Genomic DNA, 25,233 nt, shown 5'->3' with positions numbered 1-25,233 from the left:
ATCACGTGCACTACGCGGACGGCTCGACCGGCGCCTCGGACTCGAGCACCATGGCCGACTGGGGGTGGGGCGGCTTGAAGGTGCGCAACTGGACCTGGATCTGCTCTTCGAGCAGGCCAGATGCTGCAGCGACAAGGCCGAGGAACGGTGGCGACGGGTTGAGGGGGCGCGAGGCCAGCTCAGGGTGCGCCTGCATTCCGACAAAGTAGGGGTGGTCGTGGATCTCGGCGACCTGCATGCGGTTGCCCTTCTCGTTCTTTCCGATGAACACGAGCTTGTCGCTGCTGAGGGGCCCGCCCTTCTCTAGCTCAGCGGCGATCTCTGGGTTGATTTCGTAGCGGTGGCGGTGGCGCTCCCACACGATCGGCGCGCCGCCGTACAGCTGGCGGATCTTGCTCCGCGACTCGCTCTCGTCGGAGAAGAGCGTGGGGCGCAGACCCAGGCGCATCGTGCCGCCCAGGTGCGTGCGGCTGACCTCGGGCATGTACACGACGACGGGGTCGGTCGTGGTTTCGACGAGCTCGGCGGACTGCGCCTCGGTGCGGCCACAGACGTGCCGGGCAAACTCGACGACGGCGAGCTGGAAGCCGAGGCAGATGCCGAGGAACGGCACCCTCTTTTCGCGCGCCCAGCGCACGGCGAGTACCATCCCCTCGGTGCCGCGCTTGCCGAAGCCACCCGGCACGATGATGCCCTTGGCCGAGCAGAGGTTCTGCCAGGCCTGGTGGTACTTGACCGGGTCGAGCGACTCGGTCTCGGCCTCGAGGTCGCCCGACTCGACCCAGTGGATGCGCAGCTTGCGGCGGCAGCGCATGCTGGCGTGCTCCAGTGCCTTGACGACGGACATGTACGAGTCCTGCAGCGCCGTGTACTTGCCGACGAGCACGATATCCACGACCTCGAACGAGCGCTCCTGGTCCACAGTGAGCTCCTTCCAGCGCTGACGCAGGTCCAGGCCCGCCTGCACGCGCGGCGCCGGCACAGCGTTCGCGAGATCGAGGCGCAGGCGCTGCTCCAGGAAGCGCACCATACCCTGCGCCTCGAGGAGCAGGGGCACGTGGTAGGTCGAGTTGACATCGTGAACGCCGAGCACCTGCTCGGGGCCGACGTGGCAGAAGAGGGAGAGCTTCTGGATGACATTGCGCTCGAGCGGCGCCGCGCAGCGAGCAGCAATCATGTCGGGCGCCAGGCCGAGTCCGCGCAGATCGCGGATCGCCGCCTGCGTCGGCTTGGTCTTCTGCTCGCCGCCAATGACCGGGATCAGCGAGACGTGGATGAGGGCAAAGTTGTCGTGGCCCACGCGGAACTGGAACTGACGCAGCGCCTCGACGAACGGCGCTGACTCAATGTCACCGACGGTGCCACCCAGCTCGACAATACACACGTCCGGCATCTCACTGCTCTCATCCACGGGCTGCGCGGCCACGCACTCGATCCAGTCCTGGATCGCGTCGGTGAGGTGCGGCACAATCTGCACGGTCTTGCCGAGGTAGTCACCACGGCGCTCCTTCTCGATGACCTGGCGGTAGATCTTACCGGTCGTGATGTTGTTGTCGCGGCCGAGCGTCACATTCAGGTACCGCTCGTAGTTCCCCAAATCCAGGTCGACTTCGCCGCCATCGTTGAGCACGAACACCTCGCCATGCTCTGTCGGTGCCATCGTGCCCGCATCGATGTTCATGTACGGGTCGATCTTGATCGCCGTCACACGCAATCCGAGCGTGCGCAGGAGCAGACCCGTCGACGATGCAATTACACCTTTGCCGATGCCCGAGATGACACCACCGCTCACGACGATGTACTTCATGGTCGGGGCCAGGCTAGGCGGCATGCCGTCGAGGAAAATTTAGTGTCACGTGCATTGCACGGCGCCGCGGACGGGGCTGGCGACTATGGTCCAAGCGTCTTTTACTGCGTCTTCTTCTTCGTGGTCGACGCCGAGTGCGTAGGCGTTACGGCATCCTCGCGCGAGGCGAGGTAAATGCAAAAGACCGTGCCGGGTCCAAAGATGACCGCCATCACAAAGCTGCGCACCATCGCGCCGAGCCACTTGGGCAGAGACGCGCTGTGCAGCGCTCGCACACCGCCCTCGTCCTTCAGGTTGAGGTCGGCAATAATGTCGATGCCAATCATGTACAGCACTGCGCAGAACACGCCAAGCAGGTCCCATAGAATAAGACGCTCCGCATCGTTGAGCACCACACGCTGGCCAGCGACCAACGCCTTGAGCACGGGGTGCAGCAGGTACAGCGACCACCAGTGCGTCACCATCGTGAACACGGCATTGTCTTCGTACAAGATCGACACCTTGCTCGTCGTGATCGACGTCTGGGGACCCACGAGTGCCACGTACAGCGACAGACTTAGGAAAATGAGCGGGAACAGCTGGAAGACCACGTTCAGCACGAGCCAGGTCCAGTGCGTTCTCGGGATGAGCACCATGAACACACTGGGCACGAAAATTACGCGCTGGATCGTCTTGATCATGCGAGGGCCATACACGCCAAAAGCACGCTCCGGATACACCTTGTGCAGGTGCATACCCCGCACGAGCGCGAACAGCGGCACCATCAACAGCGGAAGCGACGCGCCCATGCAGATCAGCTGGCCCAGCAAAAAGATGCCAGTGACAATCAGTCCACGCTGGAACGTGTGAGTCTCGGGCTTGATCGCCTGAACGCACGCGAACTGCATCACCGGCATCGCGAGCGACAGGATCGCCAGGAAGCTTCCGCGACCGGTGCGCGTCTCACACAGGTCCACAAACACATGTACCAGCAAAAAGAAAAGCTTCTCCGCCTTGTACGCCCACGGCGCATCAATCGGCAGCCAGCGGCCCTCGCCAGCGAGGCCCAGGGCCGTGCGCGACTGCGCCAGCGACATGGCATCGATGCGCTCAAAGTCTGGCTTGGGCGGCTCATGGATAGCCTTGTACGATATAAACAGGCCCGTCGCGATAGAGACGGTCGACAAAAGGGCCATCAGCACACGCTGCAACGACGCAGAGACCGCTGCCATGGTGGTTGCAAAAAACGCCGGGACCCCCACGTAGGACCAGGGTGACAGGCCACGTGCCGGCTTGGTGGGATGCGGCGCTGCAAGTGGAGGCCGCCTGCACCGCTCGCATCCTTATGAGCGAGGCGATCGATGCGGCGCACGCGCCGCGTGTGCGCCAGCAGCTCGCGCAGCACCGCACCACACTGCAGCAGGTCGAGGAGCTCCTTGCGCGCATGCCTGAGATCGGCGCCGAGCTCGCTGAGCACGCATCCGAGCAGGCACGCATCGAGAGCCTGGACACGATGGCTCGCGCCCTCCTCGACCTGCGCGAGCAGACCCAGGCGCGCGAGGCCGCGCTGCGGCGCGTGCAGGATCAGATTGCATCAGGCCATGGGGGGGCGGAGGTGCCTCGGGCGTATGAGCAGGACGTGCAGGCACACTGCGACGCATACGAGGCCCGCACCGCGCGACAAAAATACGCGAAGGACACTGCATACGTCGAGTTTCGCGCGCGCATTTGGGAGGTGAATGGTGACGGCGCGATGCCGCCTCTGACGGACATGATCCCGGCTGAGCCGGGCGACGGGGCGGACGACGATGAGCTCGTGGTCGGTGGCACGGTCCAGCAGTTCCGGTGCCCGCTCACGGCCCTCATTCTCGACGACCCGGTTGTGAGCTCGGCGTGTGGCCACGCGTACTCGCGCGCCGCCATCCATGCCTACCTGCAGGAGCGCCGCCTCGAGACGCGCCACGTGCCATGCCCTGCGGCTGGCTGCCCGGAGCGGGTCTCGGAGCGTCTTCTCCAAGAGGCGCCCGAGCTTGCTCGGCGCGTCGAGCGCTACCAGCGGCAGCTTGCGCGGAGGGAGGCACAACGACGCGAGGCCCAAGTACTCGAGTAGGTCACTATGTACAGGTAGATGCGGGCCCGCCGCGCGCGCCGCCACTGCCCGACACGGCGCGGCGGCCCGCCGTGCGCTGCGACTCTTTGGGGCCGCGCGGCGCCCATTCCGCGGGCCGGCTCGGCACAGCCGTGCTGCTGACGATCCGGCGGTGCGTGCGGGCAGCCTCGCCCTGCGGGGCCGCGACCCTCGTACTGGGCGGCAACAGCGCCGAAAGACTGTTGGTCGCGATCCCGGCCTGCGCAAGAAGTGCAGCGGCCTCTGGACCATCGAAGGGGCGCACCGCCGCATACGCCGTGCTGGTCAGCCGCGCACACGGTGCGGCTGCCAGGTCCTGCGGCGGCGTCCCGTTGTAGTCCGTACGCAATAGGGGCGATGGCGCGCTCAGGAGCGAAAGGTAGGCTTTTTTCGCGAGGCTGGCGTCGGTGAACAGGATGTACACGGTAGTGTCGTTCAGCCACTTGATGCGGTACACGGTATTGTCCGCATTATTCCACGGCGCAAAAATGGTATGTAGATCGCGCGTGTGCAATGCAGGCGAGAAGCCACTCAGCTCAATGACATGCGTCGCGAGGGGCGACACAAGGGGCAGCGGAAACGTCAGCGACGTCATCGGCCTGCGGCGCCCGTCGACGAAAGAGGTGTATGTGGAGGCACTACATATCCTCGGCGGACCATGCTGCGGCGTGAGTAGGGCAGGCACGCACCGTGGTGTTCCGACTGGATGCGCTGGGTATTATTGATAGATACAAGGAGTTTGCGCTCAAAGCCGTTGCTCCGGTCGACGCCGTCCCACCGGTAGCCCGGCTGGATGCCGAACCGATTCGGCGGCGGCGCCGGGCCCTCGTACCGCGGCCGCGTCACACGCCGACTGGCACGCTTCGTAAGGAATGCACGGGCGGGATCATCCCAGTGCTCATGGCCACGCAGAGACTCGTTCCAGCGTGCATCGTCCGCATACCTGGTGTGAGTCGCTCCACGTACTTGGTCACACGCTCGCCCTGGACGGCCGCGAGCTCCGCACGCTGCTCCGCCTCGGCGCGTCGCTGCACGAGACCGCGGTTCCACTGCGTGCGCTCCCTGTCCAGCCGCTCTCGCTCCCGCGCTTCTTCTTGCAAACGCGCCTCCTCTTCCTCGAGGTTGATACGGCGCCCCTGTGCGTCGCGGTACACGGTCTCGGCCGGGGGGGGCGAAGGGTCCGCGGGGGCCTCTGCCTCGGCAGCCGCGCGTTCCGCAGCCTCGCGAGCCTCGCGCTGCGCTTTCAGCTGCTCGCGCGTCATGAGCCCCACCTTGGGCTTGGCCGGGGGCGCAGGCGCCTCGGGGGGCGGTGCTGGTGCCTCGGGCGGCTGCGCGGCCCGCACCGATGTCCATCCCGCCTGCTGGCTCTTGGAGGACGGAGGCGCCGACTCTGTCTGCACAGGTGCAGCTGGGATGGGCGCCTCTTCGTCCTCGGCGTCGTCCGCCGGGCCGAACGGCGACGGGTCGCGGATGGTCACGGCCTCCGCCACGGCCGGCGCGTCAGTCTGCGCATGCTTCTTCTTCTTCTTCTTCTTCCCATCGCCGTATCGCGCGAGCACAGCCTCCGACTTGGGCCCCGAGTAGTAGTGCTCCGCTAGGTACCGCTGCAGCTTCTCATCGCGCATGGTGCGCCTGCGCAGGCCGCGAGGTATGGCTTACGCAATCAAAACCTCCACGGCGCGTCGGGCGCTCGCTCTCTGCCGCATGTCGCGCATAGAGAAAGGCACGCAGCGCTTTCGGCCCACCGTCGTCGCGCGCCGCCCGTCGCAGCCTGATGGCGGCGGCGATAGTGCTGCGAAGCCGAAGCCTGTGCCGCCACCCTCGCGTGTGCCTGCGGAGAGTGCGGGCCGCGCGCCCGCGACGAGGATTCTGCCGCGTGCGCCGGCGGCGGCGGCGCCCACCGGTGCGGCGCCTAGCGGCCTCGCGCCTACCGCGCGCAGCTATGCGTTTGCATCACAGCCCAGCACGCGTATTGTGCCTGCCCAGCGCATGCCTATCACACCCCGGTCCCTCTCGCAGCCGACTGTGCGAGGGGCGCCGCCGACGCCGCACGGTTCTACGCAGCCCACGTTCTCTCCGTACGAGCGCTTCTTGCATGCGGCTCAGGACGATCCGCAGGGTGTGCTGCAGGTGCCGGCTGGTGTAGATCCCAGCTCCGTTGCCGAGCTGGCCGCCGAGACGTGGCAGCAAATGAGCGCCGACGCGCGTGCGCAGTATGGGGCGCCGAGTGCGACGATGCCGCCAGCGCCAGCGACGTCGCGTGCAGCGACGCCGCGGAAGCGCGTGCACCACTCGATTTCCGACGACGAGGCCGAGTACCAGCGGCAGTGTGAGCAGCAGGGGACCGCGGCACCCGACTCGGACTTGCCGCCGCTCCGCATCGACATTGGCACTACGCGCATGGAGTCGATTGCTGTCACGCACTGGAAGAGTGGGCGTGCGAGCAGCCGGACGTTTGAGCTGGAGCGTGTGCGGGCGCGGCAGCTCAAGAAGCGGCGCGAGGAGGCGGCGCAGCAGGACGGCGATGGTGCGCGGGCGTCCATGGAGCCGGGCAGCGTCAAAACGTCAGACACGCCGGGCCCTCTTACGCCGCGTGAGACGCCGGCGCCCGAGGCGGAGCCGCAGTTTGGCGAGAACCGCTTTGCCGTGCAGACGCGCATTGTGGACGGGAAGATTGTGCTGGACGAGCAATCGCTGTATGCAAACTACCGGGACGACGAGCAGCAGGAGCGCGAGCAGAAGCACTGGGAGGTCATTGACGAGCGGGAAAGTGACCAGTTCGTCAACAGTGCGAGCCGGAGCAAGCAGCGGCGAACGCAGCGGTGGTCCGCGCAGGAAACGGAGCAGTTCTACCAGGCGGTGTCGCAGTGGGGCACTGACTTTGAGATGATCACGCGCCTGTTTCCGCGGCGCACGCGGCGCGAGATCAAGGCCAAGTGGACCAAAGAGTCGCGGCAGCATCCGCAGCGCCTGGACGACGCGTTTAAGCGCCGCGTCAAGGTCGACTTGACGGCGTACGGCCAGGCCGTGGGCGTCGATCTGAGCGGGCCACCGCCGGTGATTACGCCGCGCGCCGAGCCCAAAGCAGACGAGGTCGAGACGGTAGAAGACACTGTACAGTAATGACTATGGACTGCCTGCTACCGCGTGTACGTCTCATAGAGAGGACCAGCCGGCGCCGCATCCTGGTTCACCACGGGCGCGTACTTGGGCGCACCGCGCGAGTCCCACGCATGGCCCTGTCGCATCGGCACTACATCCGGGTCGGGCCGCGACACGGATGCCTTTTCCGCAGCGCGTTGGCGCTTGCCGTACAGTGACTGCATCGCGCACATGTACAGCTGGACCAGGCCCACGACGACGACGAGGCCGCCCATCAGCCCAACGTCCGCCCACGACAAGATATCACACAACTTGTGGCGGCCATTATTGAGGGCGTCGTCCACCTGCTGAATGCCGAGGCCGTTATAGGCAAGTGATCCCTCAAAGCGTGCCATGCACTCATCGATTGCGCTGTTATGCTTGCCTGCAGCGGTCACCGTAAAGGCGATAGTGAAACAGAGCACGACCAGGGTGGCAATGAGGTTCACGATCCAGTAGAGGCGGTACAGGCCCGTGTGGTCCACGAGGATCGTCGAGAACCCGTAGATCTGCCACGCGGCCAGTAAGAAGCAGATCACTGCGACGACATACTTGCCCCAGCTGGGAATCGCGCCCATCCCCCCCACAATCACCGGCGCGGCGAGGGCGATCACGCCAATACACAGCGCCACAAATGCTGTCTCGATGGCAATCAAGTAGGCGCCCAGCTTAACAAGCGGGAAGGCCTATAACGTCAGCGATAGGGACGTACGCAGCAGCAGAACGGTTGGCCTCGGCGCCTCATCTTCGTGGGGGCGGTCGATGTTGCTCTTCGCCGCTGCACCGCCGAGCGTCTGTGCGCCCCACGTGACATGCGTTGGACGCCTCCCCTCCATGAAGGCCCTGCAGCTAGAAAAGCCGGCGGGTGGCGCGCAGCGTGGACAGCGGCATGTCGTCGCCGTGCGGCATGTACCGCTTCCGAATGTGGGAAAAGATTCGGTGCTGGTGAAGGTGAGCACATGGCGCTGACGCGAGATCCTCGCGGCCGGGATGAACCGTCGTGACGAATGGTCTGCACTCGGGCTGTACCCGGGGCTCGTGTTCGAGAACGCGACGCTGGGGTGCGACGGGTGTGGCATCCTTGTGGATCCGACATCATTGAGACCGCTCAGTGAGCAGCTGTATCTCCTGGTGCCCTCACGAGGCTGGGACGCCGACGAGGCAGGACCCGAAGCGGCGCTCCCTACTGCCCCGGCACACCTACGCGTGAACGAGTTTGGCGGCCACGGGTTCGGAATTCTGGGCGCGACGCGTCCCGTGTGTGGCGCGGGCACATTTTGCGAGTACATCGCCGTGCACCGCTCGCAGCTGGTGCCGGCGCCCGCTCACCTATCTGCGGTACAGAGCGCCGCACTGCCATGCGCAGCAGTGACGGCGTACCGCGCGCTATTTACCAAGGGACGCGTCGCTGCCGGCCATAATGTGCTGATCACTGGCATCGGCGGCGGCGTCGCGATCCAGGCGCTCCAGATGGCCCTTGCCGCTGGTGCCACCGTCCTTGTCACGGGCGGCTCGCCCACCAAGGTTGAGCGTGCATGTGCGATGGGCGCGCGCGGTGGCGCCGTGTACAAGGACGCCGACTGGCCCGGCCAGGTGCGTGCCCTCCTCCCGCCGGCACGCCCGTGGATCGATGTTGTGATCGACTCGGCTGGCGGCGCCATTGTGGGACAGGCGCTCCAGGCGGGTCTACGTGATGGTGGGAAAGTCGTGGTGTTTGGTATGACAGCGGCGCCCAGCGTCGAGATGACGATGCGCGACGTGCTCAAGAATGTGGATCTCCAAGGTAGGTCGGCGCACGACTGACGCCAGGCTCCACCCTTGGCTCGGCGCGCGAGTTCCGCGCGAGTATTGAGTTTATCGAGGCGCATCGCATCGTGCCCAGCATCGATACGATACTGCCCGGCTTGGAGCACGCAGGCGATGGGCTAAAGCGCCTAGCAGACGCAGAGCGGCGCAGTGGCGGGAAGGTGGTCATCGACTTGCAGGGGGGGCCTGGCGCCTGCGTGGCAGCGCGCAGCTAGGCATTCTGCAGCTGCTTGTGCGTGCCCGCCTGAACGACGCGACACAGGTCCCGGTCAGTCGAGCTGATCCGCACAAAGCGGAACAGGGGAATCGCCTGCGGGTCGCCCTTCCATGCACGCAATAGCGTGACGTTCGTCTCGTTACACAGGTCCGGTACATCCATGCCCTCACGATATTCTTGTTGCTCCGCCGCATACAAGTCTTCTAGCTCCATAAGCCGCTTGCTTTTCGGGCGACCTGGGCGCTGCTCCTGACGCAGCATGGCGAGCTCTTCGTCGTGCCGCCCGAGGTAGAACGTTGTAATAAAGTCGTGGAATGCATACAGATCCGGAAGATGCGTCTTTTCGTCTGGAAGCAGCAGTACAAAGGTCATAATCCGGTCGACTGGCGTGAGTGGCTGCACGTACCTTTCGCCGATTTTTGCCGGTCGCGTACGTGTTTCGCCTCGTTCAGGCGCCGCTGACGAAGCATAACACGCGCTTTCTGGAACGCATGCCGCGACTTTGGATGCATCGCATCCTTCTGGACGAGTGTCTTAGACGTGTGCTGCCGGTCAGCCCCGCAGGCCTACTACGTACTTTTTTGCCGCCCATCGCCGTGGAAAAAAAACCGTCACTCCACATATGACAGTCTTGTCTGCCCAACGCCCGTGCAGCGCGCGGATCCATGTGGCCACCAGCTCTGTATGACGTCGTCTGGCGTGTCCAAGACTGGCACTATGTGGCTGAAGGGGGCGCCAATGTGGTGGTTGGCTATATAGGTCCCCCCGTGTGGCCATTTGTTGATACCCAGGGCACAGGTGCATCGCTCGCGCTGCGCATCCCCAAGTCATTACCGGAGGGCCCACGTAATACCATCGCTCCTAGCACGCCACCTGCGGATGTTTTTATTGATCAGGTACTCACCCATGTGCTCCCGCGCGAGTCGCTCCCGGTCTTGCGGCGCATCTCCCTTACCGGCGCCGTGCGGCGCTTTGTGCAAGAGCTGGCCGCCCAGATCGAGCAGGCCCGACCAGCGAAGCGTCGCGCGTGCAGTCACATCAATTTGGCAGCCCCGTACATGTGGGCTATGCGCGACTATAGCCAGACGACTGCATCAGGCAGCCTTATGGTGGAGATCAAGCCCAAGTGCGGCTTTCTGCCCCGGTTGCCCGAGACGGCCTACCCGTGTAAACGGCACTATTCGCGCTACAAAATGCACCGCGTGTACAAAGCACTGACGAAGCATAATACATATCCCACCTATGCCGACTTTGAGCAATGGTACGACCCTCTCGACCTGTTCAGCGGCGATCCTGATCGCATACGTCGCGCAGTGCATGCGCTATGTGACGATTGGGCGCGTGGCGAGGGAAACCTCCATGTCATGGTACACGGTACACGGGCGAGCCGGCAAGACGTGGAGAAGCATATTCCGTGGCTCCGCGAAGATGCGGTCGTCGGCATAGCTGAACGCGTGCTGACTACGCTTTTACTACCTCATAATCTGCATTTACTTGCTCAGATCGCCATGCAGCAGCAGCGATTGGATCCATTGGACATTGAAGGTCTAGATCAGCTTTGGCAGCATGTTCGAGACAAATCTTTACTAGATGCGGACGAAAGTTCTTTTCCTCGTATCTCCCTACTGGACTATCAATACGCAGCCAAGGGATGTGCCAAGTCCGTTTCTACGAATGATCGAGCCATGCAACCAATCGTCGCAGCTTACCTGTTGTCAGCCACACTAAAAGATCTCAGTTTGTTCATTCCTATTCAATCCGAGTCCATTTACACAGCCTCCCTTTACGTGACTGATCTTGACGCGAAGCCGGCCCCAAAATTGCGAGCGCATGTAAAGACCGATCGCTTGGTGGCTTTGTCTTTTTCCCATTGGCTGTCCGCGAACTCTCCAGCATGCACATCCACCTAGTTTGCATATGCATTCCTTAGTTTTCTGCAGGCGTTCCAATTCTACGTCGGGATTTCTCCACATTTTTTACTACAACACGAACCGCGCTGACATATAGACCGTTGAACGCGTTGTTTTCCTTCGTGAATACTCACTATGGTGCGCGCTCTCTGTTCGTGGGTATTTGTCGCGACTCTCCTGGCACTCTGCCTTGGACAGGCAGATGCCAAGAGCTCTCCTCGTATTATCGCTCGCGATGGCAAGTCGTCGAAGACAGTTGACGTTTCGTCGAAGGAAGACCAATCCAGCAAGTCGGCGATGAAAGAGGGTGAGGAACACGGCAAACTTTCGATGCCTGATGGTGCGCGTATGCGCACGCTTCGTGTTGGCTCCTCCAACTCTCATATTGCTGCTTACTGGAGCAGCGATGAGAACCAATCGAAGGCAGAACATGCTTTTGTTATGATCCATGGCCGTCTGCGTGATGGCGACCGGTACTGGAAGATCATGAACGACGCTTACAATTCGGCTTTGAATGATAACTACCCCGGTGTGAAGAAGAACAGTGTAATTGTGGCTCCTCAGTTCTTTTCTGAGAAGCTGAACAAGGGCCAGTACAGCTCCAACACGCTCGCCTGGGACGACGTGAACGCTTGGCAGTCGGGAATGGTGGCCACTCATCCCTCTGGCACAGACGTGACGTCGCTAGACGCGCTGGACACTATTGTCGAACATTTTGCGGACCAGTCAAAGTACCCGAACTTGAAGAATCTGACGCTCGTGGGCCATGGTGGCGGTGGTCAGCTGATGAACCGCTATGCCACGATTGGTAAGGATCCCAGCAACAGCAACATTTACGTCCGCTACATTGTAGGCGACCCAAGCAGCTCGGCGTACTATACTCACCACCGTCCTGTGACAGACAAGTCGATTGCCGAGAAGTCCAGCTGCCCTCAGTACGATGACTGGCGCTATGGCTTTACTGGGTTTGAGGGTACCCGCAGCGGAAAGAAGTCTCCTCAAGACTACTTCGGCCAATACATCAACCGCGATGTGGTGAACATTGTCGGCTACAAAGACACGGCCAACAGCGGTGACCAGAAGTGCATGGCGCTTCTTCAGGGTGGCCAGAAGCGTCGTGACCGCAACCTGAGCTGGTGGCGCTACATCAATATGCTCGCGAGGACAAACGAGAACCTACATGGCTTCCCTGGTAACTTCAGTGACCTGCCGGACTGGTCGTCGAAGTCCAACGGTATCATCTACACGCGTCTCTGCGTTGTGGAGGACGCTACGCATGATGCTGCGAAGGTGTTCGGTGGGTCGGAAGGTCGTTCAGCGCTCTTCCACCACTACAACGTCGAGATGGGCTGGCGTCCAAATGGCTGGCACTACAAGGCCCCTAAGCAAAAGACTGCGCGCTCGAATGTGGCCAACGTGACTTCGAGCTCGTCCACTGAGTCGACGGCTTCGTCAACGAGCAACGTCAGCCCTCCTCGTCTTGCTCAGAGCGACGCCACTGCGTCGTTTAAGCCTGTTGGCATTGCCGTCCTTGCCGGTCTCTTGTGCCTGGTCTTTGTTATGTAATTAGCATGCTAGCATCTTCTACGATAGACATTACTTGTATCTTATATGGTATCCTGTATGATTGTGCGGCACGAATTTTCGTCGAGTGCCTCGCGCAGCCTCACACGTGCGACGAAGGCCATGTTCTTGGTGCTAGGAATCCTTAGTGCTTCCGTTTCCAGGTTCCATCCACTGCGGATGTGAAGACTTGCAATGTACATATTGTATGCCAGGTGCTTGGAATGGAGCGTGCCCTGCTCCGATGGCGTCGTGGCGCGGTGCGCAAACCATCCGAGGTGTGTAAGGCGCTCTGTCCAGTTTCGGGATGGCTGCATTAGCGGTACAGGTGGCATGGATTGCTCTGGTATCTGGTCCACATGCAGCCACGCAGCGAGCATAGAGTCATCCAACGTGCTTTTACTGGGTACAAAGCGCTGGCCCTCCAGGGTCCATGCGCAGCAGGGAATGTTGACGAAGCCTGTGCACGCAGGTGTGCGGGCTGCCAGCACAGGCACCCACGGTGTCAGCTCATCGGCATGGTTGCCAATGAGGAATGAGCCTGTAGGCAGCCCCGAGGCCTTAGCCGACGAATCGTCGGTCGACGCAATCTCCGCAGGGTCAAACCAGTGAACTTGTAGCCGTGCACCTGCTTGCTCGTACAAAGGCCAAGACTTCCGCGCACGGCCATCAAAGCCATACCCATGGTATCCCTGCTGTGAGTCGCTGTGACGTACCTCCTGGGTCAGTAGATGGACTAGCAGTCCATTGCCGCATCCCACGTCCACAAAGCCGCCTGGCGGGTGCCCCCAAATGCCACCACACCGGGCCGAGTGCGGCCACGCGTGCTGCGTCTCGACAGGGAACATAGCGCGCCACAAGAGAATGAGCCATGCGGCGATGCCAATGTCTTCGAACACATGTTTCTTGGGGTCGGTGACCTCGGGCCAAGCCTCGATGACAGGACCGGCGTACTTGCTCCGCAAATGCAGGTACAAATCTTGGTACGCATCTCGTGGTACAAGTATATCATGATGCACGCGTTTCACGTACGAAGAGGCATGTCCCACACTGTGCTGGTGCATGAGTCGTAGGAGCGACATGGCCGTGCGCCCGAGGCGCGAAGTCGGCAGGACGCGCGTGCCGTCGCTGGGAAATAGGACAAAATCGACGCGGACTAAGCCCTGGGGTGCGCCGTCAGCATCTGACTGTGCCTGAGGCTGGTATCGGAAGGCCACAGCGCGCACGTCGGGGTGGTAAAATGGGACTTCGTTCTGCTTGGGCCAGTCGTTAGCATTGTACGGCTTGTCCAACACGCCCGGATCGGGTGATTCGTGAGCCTGGTCAGACACCCGCAGGGTGGTATAGACGACCGATCCGCGACCACTGCCATCATGCTGGATGGTGCACTCTTGCAGCATGCCTCGGTCAATGTGCACGCGTCGAGGCAGCAGGCGGCGCACACACTGATAACGGAGGGTCATGCCCTCCTCCATATGTACATCCCAGCTCTTTTCCTGCCAGATTTCTCCGCGTCGAATGCTAGAGCTATTCCGCTCTGGGTGGAAGATCCAGGCCAACATCGTAGCATGCCAGTCGTGGAAGGCAAAGTAGGCTGGGGCTTCGATTACACGCACCCATGGTGGATGATCCGGCAGCTCCCAGGCCACATCACCTCCCTCGTCCATCATGCACCATGTCGGCGTAAATGGCGCGCGCGTGCCCGACGCCTGCGCGGACGACGTCGCGCGCCCCTTCATCTTGTCGAGGTGACAGGAGGATTGATGATGACTAAAGACACAGGTGTTAGCAGCGCCGTCGCTAAGCGCCTTTCTCTCGTGGCGCGCGGTCGGCAGTGAGGATGCAGCTGTACAATTTCACCGTGCAGCCGACGTCCAGTGTGACCGCGGCTGTAGTGGGACAGTTCCTTGGAACGCGCCAACAGCATGTCCTGCTCGTGCGTGGCTCGCGCTTGGAGTTATATGACGTCGACACGGAGCAAGGGCAGATGTCGCAAGTGATGACGCAAAATTTGTTCGGCAACCTCCGCAGCGCTACTTGCTTCCGCCTTACCGGAAGCACCAAAGATCATCTCATTGTTGGCAGCGACTCAGGGCGCATTGCCGTGCTGGAGTACCAAGAGGAGCTGAACCGGTTTGTCAAGGTGCACCTGGAAACGTTTGGGCGCTCTGGGAACCGGCGCATTGTGCCGGGGCAGTATCTTGCCACGGACCCCAAGGGCCGTGCAGTGATGATAGGCGCTGTCGAAAAGTCCAAGCTGATCTATATCCTCAATCGGGACGCCCAGGCCCATCTCACTATCTCGAGCCCACTGGAAGCGCATCGTGCGACGGCCATTGTCGAGTGCATTGTTGGTGTGGATGTTGGCTACGAGAATCCGCTCTTTGCGTCGCTGGAGATGGATTATGCCGAGGCGGACGCCGATGTCACAGGGGCCGCGGCCGCTCATACGGAGAAAATGCTCACGTACTATGAGTTGGACCTGGGACTGAACCACGTCGTGCGCCGCTGGTCGGAGCCCGTGGACCGCAGTGCGCACCATCTTGTGAGTGTCCCTGGTGGATATAACCATTCGACGCAGCGCTGGGATGGCCCGAGTGGTGTGCTTGTGTGCATGGATGATTTCGTCGTGTACAAGCACCAGGGACAACCGGAGCACTGTGTCCCGATACCTGTCCGTTACAACCCCGCAGCTCAGCAGCGGCGTGGGTCTATGGTGGTCGCCAGTGTGCTGCACAAGATGAAGGCTGCCTTCTTCATTCTGTTGCAAACCGAGGACGGCGATCTGTTTAAGGTTACAATCGACCATGACGAAGAGGAAGTGCAGGCCTTGCGCATCCAGTACTTTGATACGGTGCCTGTTGCCGTCAACCTCGCCATTCTTCGTGCAGGCTTCCTGTACGTGGCCTCCGAGACAGGCACCCAGCAGCTTTACTCGTTCCAGAAATTGGGCGATGACGAAGGACTCGAGTGCGTATCGACGTCGTACCCCGACCGGGGCATTCATCGACGCATGTCACTTCCTTCGTTTGTGCCGCGTGGACTGGAAAACCTCGCGCTGGCCTGGGAGCTGGAGGCACTCGATCCGCTGATGGACGCCAAGATGGCGAATCCGCTGCATGACGACGTGCCGCAGATCTATACAGCATGTGGGCGGGGCGCGCGCAGTTCGTTCAAGCGCTTGCGTCATGGTTTGGAAGTCAGTGAAGTCGTCAGCAGCGAACTTCCGGGCGTCCCACAGGCTGTGTGGTCGACCAAGTTGCGCCGATCGGATGAGTACGACGGGTACATTGTGTTGAGCTTTGTCAATGGCACCCTTGTGCTCAGCATTGGAGAGACAATTGAGGAAGTTGTCGACAGTGGACTTTTGACGTCGGCGCCCACGTTGGCGATCCAGCAGCTTGGCGCTGATGCCCTACTACAGGTACACCCACGGGGTATCCGGCACATTCTGCCGAACCAGCAGATCAACGAATGGACGACACCGCTGTTGGAGACCGGTGCATCGACGCAGATTGTCGCCGCCACGACTAACGAGCGACAGGTGGTGATTGCCCTGGACAACCACGAGATTGTGTATTTTGAGCTCGACATGGACGGTCAGCTCAATGAGTACCAAGAGCGACGCGATATGGGCGCCGACGTTGTGGCCATCAGTATCGCTGCATGCCCAGAAGGCAGTCAGCGCACGCCGTATGTGGCTATTGGCTGCGCCGACCAGACCATCCGTATCGTATCACTGGACCCTGATTCGACGCTGTCGCAAGTCAGTTTACAGGCCCTGACTGCGCCGCCATCGAGCATTTGCATCAGTGAGATGCTTGATACATCGCTGGACCGCCATCACCTCACCATGTTTGTGGGTATCGGCTTGACGAACGGTGTTTATATCCGAACGGTACTGGATCCGACGACGGGGCAGCTCACCGACACACGCACACGGTTCCTTGGCAGCCGGCCTGTGACGCTGGTGCGGGTACAGGTCCACGGCGACACGGCTGTGCTTGCACTGAGCAGCCGCAGCTGGCTTAGCTACACCCTGCACGGTCACACGCACTTCACGCCGCTCATGTTCGACACGCTCGCCTACGTGTCTAGCTTTAGCACGGAGCTCTGCCCCGATGGCTTACTGGGTATCACAGGCGATGCACTGCGGATCATCACGGTGCCGCATCTCGGCGGTGAGCTCAAGATGGACTCGATGTCTGTCTCGTATACGCCACGGAAATTGGCAGTCCACCCTGACGATGCGAGTCTGTTCTATATGGTCGAAGCAGACCACCGCGTACTCTCGCCCATCGCTCCTGAGCGCATCCGCGCCCCATCGCCTCGGGGCGTGCTAGACCTTGAGCCTGCTACCTTCGGACTCGTACGTGCTGAGGCAGGACGCTGGGCCAGCTGTGTGCGTATCGTCGATGCCAAGACGATGAATACACTGTGGCAGTTGGAGCTCGAGCAGGACGAGGCAGCATTTAGCGTGGCTCTCGTGCGCTTTACTAGCGCGTCCAACGAGCTCTTTGTGATTGTGGGCTCGGCCGTGGGCGTGACACAGGCGCCCCAGCGCCATCGTGGGGCATATCTAACGACGTACCGACTCGTCCAGGACGGGCGGGCGCTGGACATGGTGCATAAGACGGAGGTGGACGGCGTGCCCCTTGCTCTCCATGCATTTCATGGGCGTCTTCTCGCTGGCACCGGTGCGTATGTGCGCATCTTTGATATGGGGACGAAGAAACTCTTGCGCAAGTGCCAGAGCAGACCGTTTCCGGCTCAGGTCGTGTCGCTGAACGTGCAGGGCGCGCGTGTCATTGTTGGAGATATGCAGGAATCTGTGCACTATGTCATGTACAAGGAGGCCATCAACAGTCTGATTCCTTTCGCGGACGATACCCTGCCACGCTACACGACCTGCTCGATTATGCTCGACTACGATACGGTGATGGCCGGCGACAAGTTTGGCAATGTGTATGTGCTGCGCATTGACTCGGGGGCATCGATGGCCGCGGATGAAGACCCCACGGGTCTCATGCTGCAAAATGACCGCTCATACCTGATGGGGGCAGGTCATCGCTCACAGCTTCTCGCGCATTTCCACCTGGGCGACATTGTGACCAGCCTCTCGCTGGAAAGCCTGGTACCAGGGGGTCGTCCCGTCGTGATATACACGTGCGTGGCCGGGACTGTCGGTGCTCTCGTTCCTTTCATTAGTCGCGAGGACGTCAAGCTGATGTCAACGCTGGAGATGTATATGCGCCAAGAGGACCTGAGTCTTGTCGGGCGTGACCACCTCGCTTACCGAGGTCACTATGCGCCGGTGAAGGCGGTTGTGGACGGCGATTTGTGCGAGTCTTTCCTTTCTTTGCCACATGAGAAGCAGGCCCACATTGCCGAGGAGCTCGATCGGTCACCTGGTGAGATTGCCAAAAAGCTTGCACAGCTGCGCGAGACCACCACCGGGTTTTAGCGCGGCGGCTCTACATAGGCTGACTAATCGTAATCCAGTAGATCTTGGGCAACGGGCGGGGGATTGACGGCTTGCGTACCTGTCCCGCCGATCTCCTCACGACAACTTCACGGCGGTAGCAATCTCTGTTGGCATGTCCCAGGTCCCATCGAGCAAGCTCGGGAACCAGGAGCCTACATATGGGTCTTCGACTCCCGAGTCAAGCAGGTGGTTTCGCCAGCGCATGCGCCGACCCCGACAGCCTTCGACTCCGCCTGCTATTCAACCGGAATTGGCCTCTGGTGATGTCTTCCTTGCGACTCAGCGCCGGACTGTGTCTACTCCATTGGAAGCCAACTATTTAAATGGCGGTATGCCTTCGCTGCTCGCCGTTTCTTTGGCCGACTCGACCCTGCAAGGAAACCAGTCGCCACGTGCGTCTCCCTCGGTGCAGCGCCGCGCCTCCATTTCTGGCACACCTTCGCCATTGCGACAGCCGTTGATTGTACGCCGTGCAAGTGTACAAATTGCGCGTGGATCGCCGAGGGACAATGAATTAGGAACTCGAACGACGCCACACAAATCCGGTACGTATGCACGCTCAGGGCTCGTAGGTCTTGGCTGGCCGACGGCCTTGTCATGATGCGATCGGCCTTGGATGGATGACTGTTGGACATTTGTACTAACACAGTAGACTCTCGAACTGCAGCAGCCTCTTCCATGGGTGTCCCCCGTCACGATTTGCGTCTCCCTCTTTCGGCTGGCCCCACAGGCCGGACCAGCATTGACACCAGATACAATACCCCGCCTCAGTCACCACCCGACATTACGCCCTACACGCCCAGTCCTTTGGCTGAGCAACCGTCACAGACGTCAGACTCGCTACAGCGCATGAATACGAGCTTAGGCACTTCAGGGACTTTACCAGCCTCAATGGAAGAGCCCTTGTCAGATATGCGCAGTTTGAATGTCTCGTACAACTTGGCCAGGGAAAGTGCAACGGAGCGCCTGTCGCCTTCTTCCGCTTTCGGACCGTCGCACAGCACGCCCTCACCCGTCCTTAAGCGACGCACGACCCTCATGTCACCCCTAGCCACGCTGGGCACTCCTTCGCTGTCGAACAATCTTGCCAGTGCACGCGATGGGAAGGCTGTGCCCAACTCCGTCATGGACTCAGATTCCAGTCACGTTGCTCCGCTCATGATTCGCACAGATTTTGATGACTTCCATTGGGAAACGTTCGATGCGCTGCCTACCTCGCCACTTCAAGAGACTCACCAGCCAGTGCTGTCGCCTCCTCAAGCTGTGGATCTCGCACGCACAGGCAGGGGATTTATTGGCATCGTCACTTCTGAAGATGACGTTCCATCTCAGGTTCAGCCTATTACTACGCACTTGACAATCAAGCAGTGCCCACTTTCGAGCTATGCCTGCCTCGCGACGCCTTATTCGCTGGTGGTTCTAGATCTAGCGGGATGCGGTCTCCATGCGGTGCCCCGTGAGCTGGCCCATTGCCATGCGCTAGAGGAGCTGAATATCTCAAATAACCCATTAGGGGATTCAGCCTCCGATGCACCCTTTGCGCCGTTGCTGCAAATACCACGTCTACGCGTGTTGCTGGCAGACGACTGCGGCCTGACAATGATCCCCGTCGAGATCCTATCGCTAACACAGCTTCAAATTTTGGGTCTGCGTCGTAATCAACTGGCCCACATACCTTCCTGGCTGAGTCGCTTGGACTATTTGCAGGTGTTGCTGATTGAGGGCAATACTAATTGGACGGCCCCATGGCGCTCTATACTTACACCCCTACTGGAAATGGAGCATTCTCTAGACCGCGAGTCAACTGAGCTGGCGCCACAGGCATCGGGTAAATTTGGGGTGACAGGTGGTGAGCCACGACGGCCCGGAAGCTCGCCGGGTTTATTCCAGCGGCTCCGCAATGGTACGGCACGTGTGATGTCAAACTCTGAACGTTCGTCTAAGTGGTTTCGCAGCAAGGAATCGACAGCACCCGCCGAGACGGCGCGCAACGCCTCGAAGCCTAGTCCTCCTAGCGCCAATCTGCGCAGCCTCATGGTTCCACTTAGCGCGCCCAGCCAAACAACCGTTCTCCCAATGCCGTCGCTGGGGGAGAAAAACGAAGAGCTACCGTTTCCGTCTTTCTTTTTGCCTATCTACAACAACGAGGATGGCGATGCGGCGGTTCGCTGGTTGAAGAAGTATGGGGTATTGCACGTGCACCAATTGCTGGAATATCTTCGTGACATGGATGATTTGCGACCCGAGCAGCACCGCGAAACGATACCGGTCTCCTTGCCGGTGAGCAGTAGTGCATTGGGAAGTCCTGGTATCTCGTATTCGGCCATCTCCTCTATTGCTGGCAGTGATTCTACACCACTCGATACACCTGGCGAAGTGGCTCTTCGAGGTGGTATTTTAGAAGAAGCTGGTGCGAATACTTTTGCCTCGCCAAGTACAGGTACCTCTACTACGGCTGGGAGCACAGATGTGAAAGAAAATGCCATCAAGCGTGGCTTGGTACTCAATGAAGTTATTGAGACGGAAAGGACTTATGTTGCGGGACTGTCTGAGCTGATGGATATCTACGTACAAGGTGCACGACAACCTCTGGATTCTGGGACAGATGAGCGTGTCATGTCTGTGCCGATGGAGCGCCTCGTATTTGGCCATGTCGAAGGCATTGTGCATTTCCACCGCGATGCTTTCCTTCCCTCGCTTGAACAAGCGACTTATCGCCTTAAGATGTTGACTGATCCTAATTCAGAGGCGTATCCGGCTATAACGGCACAGATTGCTGCTGATGTGGCGAACGTGTTTTCGGAACACGCGGCCTACTTCAAAATGTATATGAACTATGTCAACCAGTACGAAACTGCGGTTTCCTCTATTGCCAAGTGGTCGGAACCGTCGACCATGCGCAGCCGACCGACTATGAAAACCTCGAGTTCATCGCTGACCAATAGAGCTCAGCGACTTTTGCTGTCTGACTCGCCAGTGGAAGAGCGTGGCTCCGATGATATTATTCTCTCTGCGAGCGAACAACGGCGCTTCCAATCCTACATGCGGCGATGCCGTCGGGACCCTCGACACAGTCAAATCAGTCTGGAAGGATATTTGCTTTTGCCCATCCAGCGCATTCCCCGGTATCGCATGATGTTGGACCAGTTGATTAAGTGCACGTCCAGTGATATGCTGCCAGATACTGACCGTGAGTCGCTTGCACGGGCATTTGCCCACATATCGCTAGTCGCATCGTGGGTGAATGAGGGCAAGCGCCAATCGGAGCAGGGTCGACGCCTGTTGCAATGGCAGATGAAGCTCCGTGGAAACTTTTCCGCACCGCTGGTACAGCCACATCGCCGCTTAGTGTGTGATGGGCCACTGCGCTTATGCCGCGTCAACAAGCTCCTGGGTCGGCCGACTCATTTGTTTCCTGAAGACGATGTCTTGGAGCAAAGCAATATGTTTTTGCCCGTCCATCTGCTTCTCTGCAATGACCTGGCAGTCGTCGTATCAGACTTGGCCGCGAGCGAATCCCCAGCCACTCCTGTATCCCCCTTGAATCCATCCGATCCGGATTCTGTGGACCTGATCGCTGTGCTCAAGCCACAAGTCCGCATGGTCCAGCAAAAGGGCAAAAACCGTCTATTGCCGCCTGCATCAGTGACAGGAGAAGTGTATGTGCGAGTCGTGGATGCACGCTATGTGTTCTACTTCTGTGCACAATCACCCCGTGATGCTGTGAGATGGCGTACGGCCATAAATACTCAACCGTTTTAAGTTGCAGTCCAATAGATGCAAAGCCGTGAAAGCCTTGCAGCTTCGGTCCACTGACCCGCGCACGGACGCCTCGGGCGACCGCCACGTGGGCAGCCACATCACTTCGATTGACCACGGCTACAACGCCTGGCGCATGGCTTAGCATGTCTTCGCCAAAGCATCAACGCTCAGATTCGTTTGGTGAATTTGTATCAGCAGGGTCCAGCGATGTGAATACTCCAGCTGTGCCGCCTGAAGGGGAACATGACATTCTCGATTTGCGTGACATTGAGAAAAAGCTGGACGAAAAACGAAACCAGCAGATTGCTGAGGCTATGGCGGCAGAACCTGCCATGGCAACAACATCTGAGCCCGTGTCACTGATTGATGAGCCACTTGTAGAAGAACCTGCTACGGTGCCCACTGACACTAGGCCACCGCCCTCCGCTTCGCTGCCATCGACCTCCCGCTGGACCGGGTCGCTTTGGCACAAGCTTTCTGCTATCAGTTCATTTGGTGAGCAAAAGCATCGCCCTCCTCATCCCCATCGGCGTCCGTCCGTTGTACGGCATCGGTCATCTACGCTACCAATATCTGGTGCGCCAGGCTTTGACCCGGACTCGTCTCTTCACTGGAATCGCGGTCAGTGGTCGCTTAGCGCGCAGGCAGAGCAAGAAAGAGAGAAGCAGCCGATCCCTGTGGCTTTACATGGCCGACGAGAGGATACTGACATGGTCGTCGAGCCGTGGCATGCTGCACGCGTGCAGGCACTGCTACCGCGCCGTCTTCGCCTGGGCAAGAGCTGGTCATTGCTCTACTCACTGGACCAGCATGGGGCAAGTCTTGCTACCCTTTATAACCGGGTCGGACGAACGCTTGATCCGCAACATCGGCGTGCAGCACCTTCCGAGGCATGGCTCCGTGGCTCTTCTACGGCTGCGCAGTCGGCTGTGATGGGATCCAGCTCTTCAGAGGCTTTTCACGTCGGGGGTGGTGTGGATCTGAGCGATGCTGGTATCGTACTCGCAATACGTGATACAAACAACAATGTTTTCGGTGCATTTGTCAACGAGCCTCTGCGTATCTGTTCTCACTATTATGGGAATGGTGAATGCTTCCTGTGGAAAACAGTACAGCGCCGACTTCCCGCCCCACCGAGCGCAACGGATGGCGACGCCAGCAAATATGACGACCTACATCCTGACCTTGCCATCGAGGTGTTCCGCTGGACGGGAAAAAATGATTACATGGTATTGTCGGAGTCTGATTATTTGTCCGTTGGTGGTGGTGAGGGGCGATATGGTCTCTGGGTAGACGAAAAGCTCGACAAGGGTCTCTCGTCCAAATGCCCTGCCTTTCTTAACGAAGTTCTATGCAATGCACAGGAAAGCTCTGCAATGCATGCCGGAGATATCGGGCCTAAGGCACCTATGGACCTGATTTCAAATGACTTGGACGAACAACCAAAGGCACTCGAGACGGAGAAATTCCGTTGTCTCGGTGTCGAGGTGTGGGCGGTAGGATTAGATTAAGCCCTTTTACCTGTAGCTACGAGCCTCCACATCCCTCCACGGCTCTATTGTGGCCTAGCTGGACGTTCATCCGGGATGGGGCCAGCACCAAGTCTCGGGGCGGATATGCATTTGCGCATAGCTCAGGCAGCCATATCTGTACCTACCTATCCTAGAGAATTGTTGCAACTTGCCTGGCACACTGACGGAGAAGACGCGCCGATTCCTCCACTCTCACCGGCTGCACGGGAGGCCGTCTCGCATGTCAAAAGGGCCGTGGCGATGTATCGGGCAGCTTGCGTGGCAGAGAAGAAGCCGGACTCTCTTGATTTGTACACACTCTGGTATCATCAGTGTGGTTGCCTCATTCTTGAGCATGAATTTACTGCAGCTCGCGCCGAACTTGAGCGTCTCGCCAAGGCACTCCGCCCACAAGGCAGTCCGTCTCCGTCTATGCTCGCATTAAATACAGATGTTCTTGGAACACTCCAATGGATCAGTGGAATGTTCCACGATACGCAGGCATCGCAGCGTTACGAGAAATGGCGCCAGAATGCGCGCATGCAGCTATGACCATGGCACGTCGCCAAGTTCGTCTGTATCCACGATGTCTGTAAGCGTCCAAGGGGTATCAGTTGCGGTATCGCAGAGCTTTTGGCGCCAATCTCTTCGTGTGGGCTCTGAGCGTTTGGGTCTAGGCATAGCGGCCAGAGAAGACTCCGCTAGTGCTGTGTCATAAGCGCGGAGTTTGGCAAAGAACTCGTCGAAGACAGAGGCTTTATTCACATCCGTGCAGAATCCACTAATTTGATCGGGAGAATACTTCATAAATGCCAGCACAGCTGATAGCTCGTTGACACTGACAAAATTTTGCGTGAGAGCCACCGACTCATCCAGATTGATCACTAGATGCCACCAGCCACTGGGGACATACATCACTTCTCCTGCATGGCATACACCTTCAAGAAGTTGTCCATCACCACCACACTCACGACGGCCATGTTTTTCCTTGGTCTCTGCATAAAAATCGAGCATCCACTCGCTCAGACTTGCTGGTGCTGTCACTTCAGATTGATCGCTAGAAACGAAAACACCTGGTGGCGTTGTCGTAGGCGGCAGCATCATCCAGAACTTGGTTCCATGCATGACTGCATTCCATGCGGACGTCATGTTCGGGTCTTTGTGCCATCCACTCCCACTGCGGGCTGGCCCTGCAATGAGCCAACGGTAATCAGGGCGCTTGTCTCCAAACAGAGAGAAAAGATCGGCGCGAGTATGCTCGTCAATATCACGATCGATGCCTGCGCCCTTGGCACCAATGGCGCATCGACCTACCAGAGCAGGGACACGCCAGGCTGAAGCGGCTTCCGGTTCCTGGGAGGCCACCTCCGAGTCAAACAGATAGAATGGCGAGATATCTGGTATAGAGCATGCACCCACGCCCATAGGACTTCCCGCAGAGACTGAGCGAGCATAGTCCACGTAGGCACCACCTAATACACGCATAGCTTCTGCCTGGAACGTCCGCTTGCCCCAATGTGCTTTAATATAGTCAAGCGACCATGTTTGGCATGGCCAATCATCCGTGGCATGTACCAAGATACATGGCTGATTCGGACGAGCATGGATGTCAGTGAACATGTCTAAGGTAGTATGCTGTGCATCTACCCGTGGTATGTTGTCAGGAAGCGACGGTAGCTCCGGCGGATTGTCCGTGCGAATTTTCCTGACGCGTTGGAGGCGCCGATGCTCCAGCCGCGCATGATGTTCTAGAAAATCTTGGGGATCGAAAGCTGCAAGCATAAATTCCCGGAAAAGAACATCGGAGTATACATGTGTAGCTTTCACCTGCCACGCAGAAGCGGCTTCAACCCAAGTTGGGTTAACCATGCCACGTTGCTCCAGAGACGCAGACGCATAAACGGCACGCCAACTACCCGGCCAG

General features: G+C 59.6%; 13 protein-coding genes across 13 annotated transcripts; 6 read left to right on the top strand and 7 right to left on the bottom strand.

Moving 5' to 3' along the window:
• Window positions 1–10: 10 nt before the first annotated feature.
• Window positions 11–1,831, bottom strand: MSY001_1646 (uncharacterized protein; the record flags this gene model as incomplete). The annotated part of the gene is made up of 1 exon (XM_018883458.1): window positions 11–1,831. The coding sequence occupies one exon, from the start codon at window positions 1,829–1,831 to the stop codon at window positions 11–13; it is 1,821 nt and encodes a 606-aa protein (XP_018740215.1).
• A 77-nt stretch (window positions 1,832–1,908) lies between these two features.
• Window positions 1,909–3,018, bottom strand: MSY001_1645 (uncharacterized protein; the record flags this gene model as incomplete). The annotated part of the gene is made up of 1 exon (XM_018883457.1): window positions 1,909–3,018. One exon carries the CDS (start codon window positions 3,016–3,018, stop codon window positions 1,909–1,911), a length of 1,110 nt encoding a protein of 369 aa, XP_018740214.1.
• Window positions 3,019–3,131: 113 nt separating this feature from the next.
• Window positions 3,132–3,896, top strand: MSY001_1644 (uncharacterized protein; the record flags this gene model as incomplete). Its single annotated transcript, XM_018883456.1, has 1 exon — window positions 3,132–3,896. The coding sequence occupies one exon, from the start codon at window positions 3,132–3,134 to the stop codon at window positions 3,894–3,896; it is 765 nt and encodes a 254-aa protein (XP_018740213.1).
• Window positions 3,897–4,505: 609 nt separating this feature from the next.
• MSY001_1643 (uncharacterized protein) lies at window positions 4,506–5,539 on the bottom strand (the record flags this gene model as incomplete). Its single annotated transcript, XM_018883455.1, has 2 exons — window positions 4,506–4,857; window positions 4,881–5,539. 2 exons carry the CDS (start codon window positions 5,537–5,539, stop codon window positions 4,506–4,508), a joined length of 1,011 nt encoding a protein of 336 aa, XP_018740212.1.
• Window positions 5,540–5,618: 79 nt separating this feature from the next.
• On the top strand, window positions 5,619–7,037 carry MSY001_1642 (uncharacterized protein; the record flags this gene model as incomplete). Its single annotated transcript, XM_018883453.1, is given in 2 exon segments — window positions 5,619–5,860; window positions 5,879–7,037. 2 exon segments carry the CDS (start codon window positions 5,619–5,621, stop codon window positions 7,035–7,037), a joined length of 1,401 nt encoding a protein of 466 aa, XP_018740211.1.
• Window positions 7,038–7,054: 17 nt separating this feature from the next.
• Window positions 7,055–7,800, bottom strand: MSY001_1641 (uncharacterized protein; the record flags this gene model as incomplete). Its single annotated transcript, XM_018883452.1, has 2 exons — window positions 7,055–7,741; window positions 7,768–7,800. The coding sequence occupies 2 exons, from the start codon at window positions 7,798–7,800 to the stop codon at window positions 7,055–7,057; spliced, it is 720 nt and encodes a 239-aa protein (XP_018740210.1).
• A 245-nt stretch (window positions 7,801–8,045) lies between these two features.
• MSY001_1640 (uncharacterized protein) lies at window positions 8,046–9,076 on the top strand (the record flags this gene model as incomplete). Its single annotated transcript, XM_018883451.1, has 2 exons — window positions 8,046–8,838; window positions 8,865–9,076. The coding sequence occupies 2 exons, from the start codon at window positions 8,046–8,048 to the stop codon at window positions 9,074–9,076; spliced, it is 1,005 nt and encodes a 334-aa protein (XP_018740209.1).
• On the bottom strand, window positions 9,073–9,590 carry MSY001_1639 (uncharacterized protein; the record flags this gene model as incomplete). The annotated part of the gene is made up of 2 exons (XM_018883450.1): window positions 9,073–9,461; window positions 9,485–9,590. 2 exons carry the CDS (start codon window positions 9,588–9,590, stop codon window positions 9,073–9,075), a joined length of 495 nt encoding a protein of 164 aa, XP_018740208.1.
• A 1,533-nt stretch (window positions 9,591–11,123) lies between these two features.
• Window positions 11,124–12,554, top strand: PGA4 (Hypothetical protein, predicted to be GPI anchored; the record flags this gene model as incomplete). The annotated part of the gene is made up of 1 exon (XM_018883449.1): window positions 11,124–12,554. One exon carries the CDS (start codon window positions 11,124–11,126, stop codon window positions 12,552–12,554), a length of 1,431 nt encoding a protein of 476 aa, XP_018740207.1.
• A 41-nt stretch (window positions 12,555–12,595) lies between these two features.
• Window positions 12,596–14,290, bottom strand: MSY001_1637 (uncharacterized protein; the record flags this gene model as incomplete). Its single annotated transcript, XM_018883448.1, has 1 exon — window positions 12,596–14,290. One exon carries the CDS (start codon window positions 14,288–14,290, stop codon window positions 12,596–12,598), a length of 1,695 nt encoding a protein of 564 aa, XP_018740206.1.
• A 101-nt stretch (window positions 14,291–14,391) lies between these two features.
• Window positions 14,392–18,015, top strand: MSY001_1636 (uncharacterized protein; the record flags this gene model as incomplete). Its single annotated transcript, XM_018883447.1, has 1 exon — window positions 14,392–18,015. The coding sequence occupies one exon, from the start codon at window positions 14,392–14,394 to the stop codon at window positions 18,013–18,015; it is 3,624 nt and encodes a 1,207-aa protein (XP_018740205.1).
• Window positions 18,016–18,148: 133 nt separating this feature from the next.
• MSY001_1635 (uncharacterized protein) lies at window positions 18,149–23,309 on the top strand (the record flags this gene model as incomplete). The annotated part of the gene is made up of 3 exons (XM_018883446.1): window positions 18,149–18,581; window positions 18,686–21,695; window positions 21,941–23,309. The coding sequence occupies 3 exons, from the start codon at window positions 18,149–18,151 to the stop codon at window positions 23,307–23,309; spliced, it is 4,812 nt and encodes a 1,603-aa protein (XP_018740204.1).
• Window positions 23,310–23,855: 546 nt separating this feature from the next.
• MSY001_1634 (uncharacterized protein) lies at window positions 23,856–24,929 on the bottom strand (the record flags this gene model as incomplete). Its single annotated transcript, XM_018883445.1, has 1 exon — window positions 23,856–24,929. One exon carries the CDS (start codon window positions 24,927–24,929, stop codon window positions 23,856–23,858), a length of 1,074 nt encoding a protein of 357 aa, XP_018740203.1.
• Between the last annotated feature and the right edge of the window lie 304 nt (window positions 24,930–25,233).

Source organism: Malassezia sympodialis, genomic scaffold (genome assembly GCF_000349305.1).
Source record: "Malassezia sympodialis ATCC 42132 genomic scaffold, msy_sf_7, whole genome shotgun sequence".
Lineage (NCBI taxonomy): Eukaryota > Fungi > Basidiomycota > Malasseziomycetes > Malasseziales > Malasseziaceae > Malassezia > Malassezia sympodialis.
This window is presented reverse-complemented; position numbering and strand designations above follow the sequence as displayed.